We start from the raw sequence: 12691 nt of genomic DNA, 5'->3' as shown, positions 1-12691 counted from the left end.
TCCTGAAAAATACAGGAATGCATGATGAAAACTGGATTTAAAAATGGGTAAATGTCAGAGGTGGGATCATGATTGCGAAATATTAGAAAAAAACCTAATTTGGAATACATGTTTAATAGAGTAAAAAAATATCACTAAACAATACATTTTATATAAAAAGCTTTAATTCACGATCACGTTACCAAATATATAAAAGATAAAGTCAAGCTGCTAAACAATAGTTGCGTAAATGAATTAGAAACGAAGTTTTTTAAAAAAAAATGTACAGTCTGTAATTTTTATCTAACATTTTTATTATTTTCGAATTGAGACATCAATATTTAATTATATCAAAATTTCACTGCACCTCCCTAAAATGTGATGAATATCAGTCAGTAAAGATTACAATTTACTGTCACTGGTATGTCGTGGGTTTGGGTAATGATCACATTCTAAAGAAGTAAGTCTACATGTACAAGAGTTAAATTGAAAAATAAGTCTCTAAACACAATCTAATATCGATGAATGTATGCTTAATTATAAACACTTTTATAAACCTGATATAATTATCTTATGCACATTTCATATATTTACAAAAGGAAACACAAAAATAGATACCAATAACAAGTTTTGCATAACATTTTTGGTGAAATTTTAATGACAACAAAAAGTCGGTATAGTTGATTTGTTCATACTGTTAAGATGAAAAAACCTCATCCCTTCTCTTAGAGACTTGTTCTTTACTAAAAAAAAGTTTCACGTTCCTTGCGCAATACTTTTCTAGTAGTCCTATTGTTTCATGGACTAGTGATGATGGTTCAAATTGCCGAGCAAAACGTTTACGGTGTAAAACTAATATCGCTTACGAGAGTATCTATAACGAAACCGAAATCGTAATTCTTACACTATTAGGGAAAAATAATTCACCCAGTGTTAATTTATATATACCAAGATTTTGGACATTTCTCACACAACCTTTGTCTGGTAATTGGACAGATTCACCAAATTACTGGATGGTGGACAAATCGAAACCAATGAAATTCTTAGGTGTTGCACGAACTAATAATGGGAGGCTCAAAAGTCGAATTGAACATCAGTCGAATACACATATAATCAATATTTATTAAACTCTATTTAAAAACTAGGCTAACCGGACCGAACGAAAGTGCGCTACTACAATGTTGCGTCACAAGTTGAAACACTGTCCACTTCACGTCCCATCAGCATAGCGAGGCACTCAGGAAGGAAACTAGTGACCGCTGGAGGGGGTAAGTACTCATCCAAGTAACAGTCACCTGATCATGCGCCATATCACAGAATAACACGCTCAAACGCACACACATGCTTTTTGAAATCAGATCTCTCCATTCGCTGACGATCTGCTGGACGAATCCAAACCAGTAATAGTTTTACGTAAAAGAGATTCACCGTAGAGAGCTGTAATTGCAAAGTAGCTGCTACTTGAGATTCATCAGAGCTGCACCAGTTCATTTACCCTCGGTTATTGAGATTACAACTGAAAATTACGATTTATCAACTTAATATCAAACATAATCGAACATAACGCTAGTAAAAAAAGCATGTGTGTGTCAATTGCGCTTGGAATCAGGGCGCCAAAGTTTGAGGCAGCAGCGGATCAGGTGACTCATGAGGTCAGCAACCAGACGTTTCCTGATCGCCCAAAGTGTACGCAACGCTTTCCAATTTTTGAGGCAGATGTTGCCGCCAACACTGTGGGTCTATCGATAGCGCCTCTAAGATCTGCAAGAGTTAGGTGCCACGTGTCAATTTATTAGTAGTTACGAGTTTGTAAACTATACAAAAGACAGGGAGGGACTTGGGAGAAAATTAGTCCAGCTGGCAATATGCCTCAAGCGCGATTAAATAACGTGACACAAATGATTTTTTTACAAAAAAGACAGGGAGGATTTGGGTGAAAATTAATCAAGCTAGCTAAAGATTAAATTGCTAAAGATGAGTTGAGTAAAAGTGAGGTGAGAAAAGTTTAGGGTTGGAACAGGGCGGGAACAACATACGGGGACTTTTAAATATGCGGAGTTAAACCACGTGACACAAATCATTTTATGACAAAAAGGCAGGGAAGAAAATTCGTCGGCCTAGAGAGTGATAAATTGCTAAAGTGGCTAAAGCTATAGTTGAGGGTTGTAAAATGGAGGAAACAACATACGCGGAATGTTAAATATGCACCAAACGGAGTTAAAGGAATAAATCATTTGCTGGAAAAATTTATTTTTTTTCTTTGATAAGTACTTTTAGTTGCTAAATCAGAAAAAAAAAACGAATCAGTAGTTTACAATTTTTTTGTCAATTCGGAAAGTCGTGAAGATGCCTTCATAACTTGAATATGAGACAACTTCGCCAATTTTGAAATAAAATTATTATAAATAAACAAAAAATAATGGCAGAACCAGAGGATATTCTGCGCTTGTACGCGATAAAATTCCTATTTTGAAATAATTATAATTAATTATATACTATTCTACTATTCTGTTCTATAGATTGGAGAAAAATAAGTAGATGTTTAAGTGGTTTTAAATGGGTTATGTATTAGATGTCATCTTTTATTTTTCATTTATTTTTTGTTTTACCCTGTTTGGCAGGATGTTGCAATTGTTCGGTTATAGTTTGGAAATGGTTTTTGTCCAATTGTTTTTAAATTTTTGGATAAAATTAGCTCCTGGTTCTGTGACCTAGGGTCACTGGGTAGTTCAATTTTATTTATTTTCTTGCCCTAAACTTATTTTATGGGGATATTTTAAATTTTCTAGACAAAAACGAAATTTTTAATATGCCACAAAAGGGACTTTTGTTATAAGTAAAAAATACTGATTTTGCAGTTATTTGAAGTTTTAGCCAGTAATGCCGTTCGATAATTTTTCAAAAACAAAATCCATAGGCTACTGTGATACTATTTACAAATCTCCTGGATTCCTTTACTGAACAGTTTAAGCAAGCAAACGTCAGTAAGTTCGATTCTGGAATCGCAGAAGATTTTACTTTACTTTACTATAAGTAATTTTCATTCAAACTCCGCAGTCAGCTCTTATGCCCGCGGTATATTTTTAAGGCCTCAATTTCATTTAGGCATCTTGAACCGTTTCAGAAACAACAATAATAATTTTCACATATTAACACCACATTAGCAATTAAAACAAATTTATTTTTTAGTAGAAAATATAGATGTAGAAATTAGGGAAACTTTTTTTGAAGCACCCTATATTTATATCGGTTGCTACATTTAATGCACATTTACAAGGGGAAGCCTTGGGGATAGGAGATCCATGCAAAAAGCGAGTCAGAATAAATTAATAAAGACGGCAGCACATGAAAAACCCAACAAAGGGATTTTCAAACTTTCAAAAGGGTTTTAAAGGCTATAAAAGTGACGAAAAACTGTACTCACGGGTTCTCTATATTTAGTTACATAGATATAGAGCTCCTTCAACGCTGAAAAAGTGTCGAATTCTTCGACTTGCTGGGCGGATAGTTGTTGCATCGCCGATCCCATTTCCTGGTCGGTAATCACGGGCAACATGGCCACATCCGCGTAAAATTGCGACACCATCTCCCTGTACCTCGGGATGTCCTATTAAAAACGCGTTAGAAAAAAATCGCACATACACTTCGCATCAAAATTAAGGCACCACGAAAGTTTGGGTCAATTCTCAAGTTTGAATATCTACATATTTCTTCCTTGTTACTTGAATCTTCAAAAATGATGTTACAAAAGACGTTTTAGGCATACTCACACTCAATATTTGTCATATTCCAGTCGATACTTTTAGGTGTCTGTTATTTTATTTTTTTATTCACGGTTTTATCACCGATATTACATGAAATGCGGAATTTAATGTCAAACGTAACAATTACAGTTCATTACAAAAAAAATAAAATAAAATAAACTCATAAACAGTAAGCAAATAAAAAGTCAAGAACAGAAACGACATCACTCTTTAATATTGTCGTGGCCTGTGGAGATATAATAAAGATCATATCGCTCATTTCATGTTCAATGGAGGGTAAAATGTTAATCTTAATATTGTTCAATTGAGTATAAAACAGGATTTTCACTCTCTAAAGGGTGGGTGAATCAACGAGAGAGTAAGTTCATTATCTCATTGGTTAAAAAAGTTATGAAAAATTGGTAAAGGATGCACAATTTCAAATTATTTTAAAGCATACAGGGTGGCTCAAAAAAGCGTAACGAATCTAAAAAAAATGTTTTGAATTCCTTTTAAAATTTTCCATTTTTTGAAATAATAATAATACATAGTTAAGCCTAATAGTTCTTTGAATATTTTGTTTTTTAAAAAAATTTTACACTCGCAAAAAATTACGATACGGCCGGACGTATTTATGGGCAAAACGTTTTCGAATGGGGCAGGAGTCCCTTGAAGATGATTCAAGAGCTGGTCGACCAGTGGAGGTCATAACGGAAGATATTGTTGCGATTGTGGAAGAGGTGGTATTGAGTGATCGACGTTTGAAAGTCAAGGAAATCTCAGAAATTACTAAGCTTTCTGATACAAGTGTTCGTGGAATCCTGGATGATCATTTAGGCATGCATAAGGTTAGTGCAAGAAGGGTTCCTAAAAACCTTTCGGATATTCAAAAACAACACCGTGTCGAGTGTGCGCGGTCTTTTTTGGAACTCTGTGGGTCGGAACCGAAGCCTGTGATAGAAACTATTGTGACGGAAGATGAAACTATGGTTCTCTATTATGACTCTCTATCGAAAAAAGAATCAATGGAGTGGCGTCGTAAGGGTTAAGCACCTCCAAGAAAATTCAGTCTGCCAGTCAACAAAAAATCTTTTGGGATTGTCAAGGAATTCTTTTGATAGATTTTAAAGAAAGTAATACCACTGTCAATGGTAAATATTACACAACATTATTACATAAATTGCGAAACTGCATAAGTGTAAAACGTCGAGGAAAACTGACCAGAGGCGTGCGTCTTTTGCACGATAATGCACCTGTCCATACTGCTCGTGTTGCACAAGCTGCCATTTTAAAGTGTGGGTTCGAACAGATAGATCATCCTCCCTATGGTCCAGATATAATCCCCAGCGACTATTATTTCTTTGGATATTTGAAAACTTACGTGGACAGCAATTTAACGACGAAGTTGTTTTAGCTCATTTTGCAGACAAACCAAAAGAATATTTTTTTAAAGGGATTGAGTTGTTAATAAAGATATATAATAAGTGTATTGGTGTTAAGGGGGATTATATTGAAAAATAATAAAAAAATGTTACTCTACTTTGTTTCTTTCATATTCAGGCCGGGAAATTTTGGCGCTGCCCTCGTATATTGTGTGCCATTTGAGAAAATCGAGATTTGTCATTTTAAAATGATCCAAATATATTCATTTATTTTTACCACCCTGTGACATGTAGTTCATATTCCGTTGCCTATATTTTATACATCATCTTTGAGCAAAATATTAGATAAACGAAACTTAAAGACAGGGTATTCCATTTAAAAAAAATGTATGTTTCATTCGTTGCGCTTTTTTGAACCACCTTGTATACTTCAAAGTAATTTTGAGTTGTGCATCCTAACAACCTTTACAAGGTTCGTATTTATATTTTTTTCATAACTTTTGAAACCAATGAAATAATGTACAAAGTACAATGCAGGTAAAAATTTTAATGTTAACGGCGTCGAATGGAGCATAAAACTGGATTTTCACTCTGTAGATGTCTAAAACCAAGCAAACGGATTAAAAATTTTTCGAAAAAATTAACTTCGAAGTTGACCCACTTTTGAGTGGTCCGTTAATTTGGACGCGAAGTGTAATTCGAGTTAAACATGACGAACCTTGGCGAACAGCAGCTTGTTGGACGGCGAATCCTTACCCAGACGATGTTCGGTCGTCGAACATGCGTCCATGAACGTTTGCGCGATTACCGATAAACACGAATCCAACGTTGTCGTTTTGTTAATGTCGAAAATGAAATCGGGATTTTTGATGAAATTCACCCAAAATCTTAAAGGAAGACTGTTTGATTTCCACGCGTGCACCACTTCCGGATCAGTGATGCCGTGTTTACCGGCCGCTTCGTCCAACAAATCGAAAAGCCATTTAACTGCCGGAGGCAGCGCGTCGTTAACTGTCAAAATTGTCATGAAAAAATCGTCGACGAATTTCTGGATCGTTCCTTTTGTCGATAACAGCCGCGTCAAGAATATCTCGGGGATGGCTTTGTGCGTCCTTTCGGATATTTTATTGTAAGGGTATTGGTGATCGTCCATCGGTTTTACCAAATGGAATATTCTCGGGTTGCTAGGAGCCTCGATGTCGCCGTTGGTGGTTAAAATAGGGGTTTGAGAATTGTTCAAGTATAGTCCGGTTACGCAGTTGTGGCACGGCTGTTTGCAGTTGTTGTAACTGTCGTTTTGCCTGGAAATTAACGACATTACCGCGCTCTCCTTCACTCCGTAATGGGCCAGTGTGTTCAGTTTCTTCCATCCGCCGAGCATTTTCGTGGTTAAATCTTCGTCTTGCAACGTCAAATGCCCGCCCCTACCGTGACGCCATTCTAAGGTGAAGCAAAGACGATATAAGTGTCGTACGATAGATGGCACTGGCTGACACTTACCCAGATCCACTTCGTATATAGACGGTCTTAATGAAAATGGGGTATTTTTGAATAACGCATCGAGGATTTTTGATTTTACTTGGCTAATAGTATCACAGTCCAATACTTTACACTGGATTTTTTCATCTAAATCGTCTTGGACAATGTGCAAAGTCTGTAAAATTAATTGAAGTCTCAATCTCAAGTCTCTCACTCATGTCAGAATGTTATAAAATGCTCAACAGAGAAGTTACCGTGCCTTATTACTTGAGTTCGGCATATTTAAGTGGTCCAAAAGATACACATTTAACATGAAAACTATCTTTAGAACCAGCCAGTCTTGACAATTGATACATATTACAATCAATATCAAAGCAAAATAGACATATTTAGCAATATAAAAGCACTGTTTTGCTGAAATTTTACAAAATGTATTAAAGAACGTTCCTTTTTCTGATGGAGTCGGGATATTGAAAGTAACAGCAGGTAGATTTTAAGATAGCTTTTAAGTTATTTTATAAAGATACTTGCAACTTGTTATTGCGGAATCATCCTGCCTGCAAGTTGAACTTTTAAAAAAATAAAAGTTGAAAATTTTCGAAAATTAACGTAAATAGTGAAACCTGGTGTACCCGCTAAGTGAATAACGTGAAATCGGTGACATCTTTGTGAAACCATAACGTTTTTTTTTAATAAAATTTTGAGCACTTTCTAGAAATTAAATTATCTTTAGACAATAAACAAAGTGACCTTAAATTTTTTTATGTTATTTGGATGTGTGACTTTTGGTTTGTCGTAACCATTTAAAAAAAAAATAAACTTCATTATTGAAATATTTCGTTTGCATTTTTTGGAGTTATATAAAAGGAAAACATTTATTCTGGGATATCAGTTGTTCAAGTTCAACAATAAAATCACTTAAATAAATGTGCTATTTCTCTGAAGAAAATCAGTTAATTGATATTAATAATTAAATATAAAAAAAATTAAACAGAAAAAAAATGATATTAATTGATATTAATAATTAAATGTAAAAAAAAAATTAAATAGAAAAAAAAAACAAAAACATTTTTTTTCAACTTTTTAAAAAGAAAGTTTAACGGTATTTTTTATGTTGTAAATATGAAATTTTTTTAATTACGAAGGAATATAAAAATAACCCTAAAGATTATTTTTTAAAACAAGTGAAATAAGTAAAATCGAAATCAAATTTGTGAAATCCATGAAATATTGCGTGAAGAAAAGACCAAGTCATAAAAAAGAAACAACAAAATTAAACATAAAATTAAAAAAAAAAACTAACGCAATAATAATAACAGTATTTTGATTTTTCTGCTCTGTTGTTTGTAAAGAAAGGAAGATTTTTATTTAAAGGGATCCAGAAATCTGACAAAGATAAACATTGCTGCAAATGTTTTTTAAAGTTTTTATTAGGCAGATATTTAAACTCCCCTGGAAGACCATTGTACAGATGTAAACCACCAAAAAAATTGGCAATTGGCATATAGATGTCACAGCAAATGTTTTGCAAAAAAAAAAGAAAAAACATCAAAAACATAATTTTTTTCCTCACTTTTTAAAAGCAGGGTTTAAACGTACACGGCAGTACTTAACATATTTGTATTTTTCTTGGAATTTGTTTCTTTTTCTGGTGGTATTTTTATGAGAAGCTCCATCAACATTAAACTTCGATTTGTGTTTATGAGCATATAAAATGTCACAGAAATTAGTGCGTGTTTTTTAAAGCCATCACAAGGCAGGTCAAAAAAGAGTTGGAGTCTTGGTGGTGAGAAAGTTTTTTAAACTTAACATAAAGAGGTTTTTATTGACTTTTAAACAAGCAAGAGTAAGAGAGACGACTCTTGAAGCTCTCATACCCTACATGGTCACTAAAACTGAGAGCTCTATCCAGGAGTAAGCACATTAAGCCCGCCGAGGTCTAACTGCTGTAGTGTAGAAACAGAATCAATATACTGGCACCAAGGAAGTTGGTACCTCCTAGTTTGGCTTATTGTTGAAACTATCGGGACCAACAATCTTACTACAGATTCGCCATTTGCTAACTACTTACTACAATGCTATGTTCAACGTTTTCCCTCAACAGACGTTCCTCTGATAAAGAATATCTAGCGTCGTGCGTAACAGCGTCGACGAGTCCCTTCTCGATTTGGTGTTTGATAGCTTTGAATAACAAAAACAAGGAAGAACCTGCGTATTCCTTCAGATAGTGGTACATACAGAGCGCCATCCAATTAGTCAACATTTTTTCGACCACGCTTTCTGTACGTCGCAGCATCAGCTGCGGATGTTTCGTATTTACAGATTTTTCTATTAAACGTAATAACAAACATTTTAGAATATCCGTTGCGTACTCCATTTTATCCATTAAAACTATCATTAACAACGACGCTACGTTTACTCTGAAAAAAAAATGGCGTTTAGCGCTCTCGTCCGATGGGATCGATCAGACCGACTCACTTGTTTCTAATGTTAAACGATTTTTGCTCTTCTAAAATATCGATAAACGTCAACAAAAAATGTTTATTATTTATTAGCTGCTCGAACTGCATCATGGCGGCGTCGTAGTGGTTTCGGGGACCATTGAGCCGCATCTATAAACCATTTTCTTCAATATAAGGACCTATAAAATTATTAGTCACGCCATTACCTTTAGAGCGTTTAATATTGGGTGATCCGAAACGCCTGGAAAGAATACCTTCATGATATACGTGGTATGGTCGAGTGTAGGAATTCCAGAATTTTCCAAATCTGCTGTGAGATCCGTCATGTCAGTCTGCAGCTCGGCAAATGCTAATAAAAACAAATTGGAATGCCCTTTACGTACGAACCAGACTCTCCGACTTACCCAATTTACATTCAGACCTAACGTTACTTTCCAACGTGTCCATTTGTATTTGGATACGTTTGTATTCTCTTTCCGCTTGAGTGGACTTTCTTCTATAAACGAACAACACGGCGACAAAGAAAAAACCGAACAGAATAATGCCTGCCGCTATCATAATTATCGCTTCCGGTGGAAAAGCAAACGCTTTAAACAAGTCGTATTTCAGGTAGCCTATCGGAAACCTTAAAGTTTTTCCGACTCTAACCACCACAAGTGGAAGATTTGCATCAGTCTATAAAAAAATAGGAAGTTTTTACCGAAATTTAGCATGCAATTCCATCTAAAATGATTTGTACTCAAAAACTCAAGACTAGTCAGTTAATTAAATAAAAATAAACTATTTTCAAATGAAAATCTCGAATATTATACAGGGTGATTTCAGTATTTTGGGATATACAGCGTTGCCTGATTTACCCGAAACCAAAAGCATGGAAATTTCAAGTATGGGATATCCTATATTTATTACAGATCACCACATAAATAAAATTTAATATCTCTACGTCCATAAATTCTATTCTTCTTTCGTTATCACATAGGGTGAAGAAAAAATTTTGATGATTTTCTTAAAAATATTTGGGAATTTTTCAGAATTATGTGTAGTAGCCGAATCTGCCATAGAGTATGGGTTATTTCATTTGAAATCCTTAAGTTGTCATTAGTTTTGGGTAAATCTGGTGGTACCTTAGACATTTACTTCGAACGTGCATTTGCTCCAAATATTTTTAACTCTGCGACATTGCCACTTCTTCGAAAAAGTAGTATCAACATTGAAATTTTAAAAGAGACACCATGTATATTATTCATTGTTTTTGAATAATACGTTCCTATACCTATCTTCAGCGGTTTTGGACAAAATAAATATCTTCTTCATTTTTCCGACCATAACCTATCTTAAATTTTCATTACTCCGATACTGGAGCCAATGGAAAGTTAAAATTTTAGACTTAGCTTAGGGGAGCATTAAACTACATTATACAGGGTCGGTCAAACTAATGATTTGAATACCAGATACAAAAATGGATACAGGCTTCATCAGGATAAAAACTTCTACAACCAGAGGGAAGACATTGGTTTTTTGAAACACTTGGTTTGTTATAATCGCCATGACTTTCGATGGACAACAATTTATAAACATTATAAAATATTTCCTCAGACAGCAACGTTACTAACTAATTAAACTAGCACGGAATATTAAAAACAACAAGATGTAGAAATTATAAAAATATTTAGAGGTAAAAACAATTTGTTACAACCGGCGCGCCATATTGTCGAGCGGAGACGTCAACGGTTTTTAAAGTGTTTAGAATGCAATGGTGGTGTGAGCAATCTTTATTTTAAGTCTTAATATTTGTTTAGTGTAAATAGTTTTTAAAACGTTTTTCTACAATGGTTGGAAAATATTTTTTGTTGCGAAAAAATTAGATCGATAGAGCATTGCCGCTTATGGAACTAATTAAACTTTCAGAACAATGCAATGTATCGTTCGCCCTAAGGTGGTTAGTTAGTCATCTAAAATTTTTAATAGGGCACTTAAATCATGTGCTTGAAACCCTTATGGATTTTTTCTTCCTAGAGTCAGATTAGACGTAGTGGACGATTTTTTTTTAATTTAGGAACTGTTTCAGAATAAATAAGAACTATATAGTTCAGATTTTCACGAAATTATATATTTTTACATCACAATTGTTTCGACAACACCGTGTCTTTATCAAATGTAATATTTACAAACTACCTGCTACTATATATACCAAAAAATGACCATAAAACCTTAATTAATGTTCTTGTGAGAATTTACGTTCAATAAAGGAGAGGTATTTAAATCTAATTGATAGTTAAGCAATACATTTGAATATCTCATTTCGTTAATTTCCATGGCTTCCAATAAATTTCATTTTCTACTTTTTGTGGCTGTATGTGAAATATCAAAATTGTCGTCCAAAATGTGTTTTTCTGTGTTTAAGTGTGTAGTATAATTAGAATCTAGACTATTGTTTTTAAACGCTCTTTTATGTTCGTTAATGCGTTTCTTGAACGATCTACCTGTTTGTCCAATAAAATAAATTTTAGGACAAGATCCGCATTTTAAACCTGTAGACACCTTATTTTTGTGATTTTGGATATTTCGTTTTATTGTTTTTTAAAAATTTTCCTGTTGTGTTGTTAGTTCTGAAAGGTATTTTTAAACCACATTTTGACAGATCTTTTGAAACTTTTTCACTAGGTTCTCCTATGTATGTAATACTTTTAAATTGTTCGTGTTCTGTATTAGGTTTCGGATAAATAGAGTTTACTGTTGTCTGGATTTGTTTTTTATTTATAATTTTATCGATGATGGACGTATTGTAGCCATTGTTCAGTGCAATTTGTTTAATGATATTAAGTTCTTTGTTGTAATTTTCTGTTGAGAGTGGCGTATTAAGAAGTTTGTTTATAAAAGAGTGAAATGCAGCCATTTCCTGTGTATAAGGCTGATTTGAGCTGTTATGTCTGACCATGTCCGTGTGTGAAGGTTTATGATAAATGGAAAAATCTAATTTGTTTTGCGTTTTCGTAATAGTTAAGTCTAAAAAATTAATAGAGTTATGTTGTTCAATCTCTATAGCGAATTTTATACGATAATGTAATGAGTTAATGTAATTTAAAAAAGAATTCAATTGTCTGTCCGTTCCAACAAAGCAAGCAAAGACCTCATCCAAGTATTTATACCACCATAGAAAACTTTTACTTAAAGGATGTTCTAGCATGATATTTTCCAAATTATCCATAAAAATCTTGGCTAACAAAGAACTAAGTGGGTTTCCCATAATCAAACCTTCCTTAGAGATGTAAATCTGTCCATTAAATTCAAAATAATTTTGGTCTAAAGATACTATTAAGCAATCTAATAAATCTCTCCTTTATTGAACTTAAAAATTCTCACAACAATATTAATTAACGTTTTATTGTCATTTTTCGGTATATATAGTAGCAGGTAGTTTGTAAATATTACATTTGATAATGACGCGGTGTTGTCGAAACAATTGTCATGTATAAATATATAATTTCGTGAAAACCTGAACTTTTAGTTCTTATAGTTCTTATAATGGATTTTCATCAAGTAAAAGTCACCTCAGTTTCAGAAGCATAATCACTCTGTATAATTATTTTTGTAGAGCACATGTACGTACTATTTTTTTTGTAGCAATCAACAATAAAATCAACAC

The 12691-nt window shown here is 33.7% G+C and overlaps 1 protein-coding gene across 3 annotated transcripts in view; it reads right to left on the bottom strand.

Moving 5' to 3' along the window:
* Positions 1–104: 104 nt before the first annotated feature.
* LOC132708592 (plexin-B) overlaps positions 105–12691 on the bottom strand; it is a 188126-nt gene continuing 175539 nt past the window's right edge. For all 3 annotated transcript variants that reach the window (XM_060680996.1, XM_060680997.1, XM_060680998.1), the window contains 8 exons: positions 9450–9720; positions 9252–9394; positions 9062–9195; positions 8655–9003; positions 6605–6758; positions 5823–6544; positions 3404–3586; positions 105–1740 (listed from right to left, as the gene is read on the bottom strand). In XM_060680996.1, coding sequence (XP_060536979.1) covers positions 1633–1740; positions 3404–3586; positions 5823–6544; positions 6605–6758; positions 8655–9003; positions 9062–9195; positions 9252–9394; positions 9450–9720 — 2064 coding nt within the window. In that variant the 3' untranslated portion in view covers positions 105–1632. The remainder of the gene's footprint in view (positions 1741–3403; positions 3587–5822; positions 6545–6604; positions 6759–8654; positions 9004–9061; positions 9196–9251; positions 9395–9449; positions 9721–12691) is intronic.

This window comes from Cylas formicarius, unplaced genomic scaffold (genome assembly GCF_029955315.1).
Source record: "Cylas formicarius isolate icCylForm1 unplaced genomic scaffold, icCylForm1.1 PGA_scaffold_12__32_contigs__length_19106922, whole genome shotgun sequence".
NCBI lineage: Eukaryota > Metazoa > Arthropoda > Insecta > Coleoptera > Brentidae > Cylas > Cylas formicarius.
This window is presented reverse-complemented; position numbering and strand designations above follow the sequence as displayed.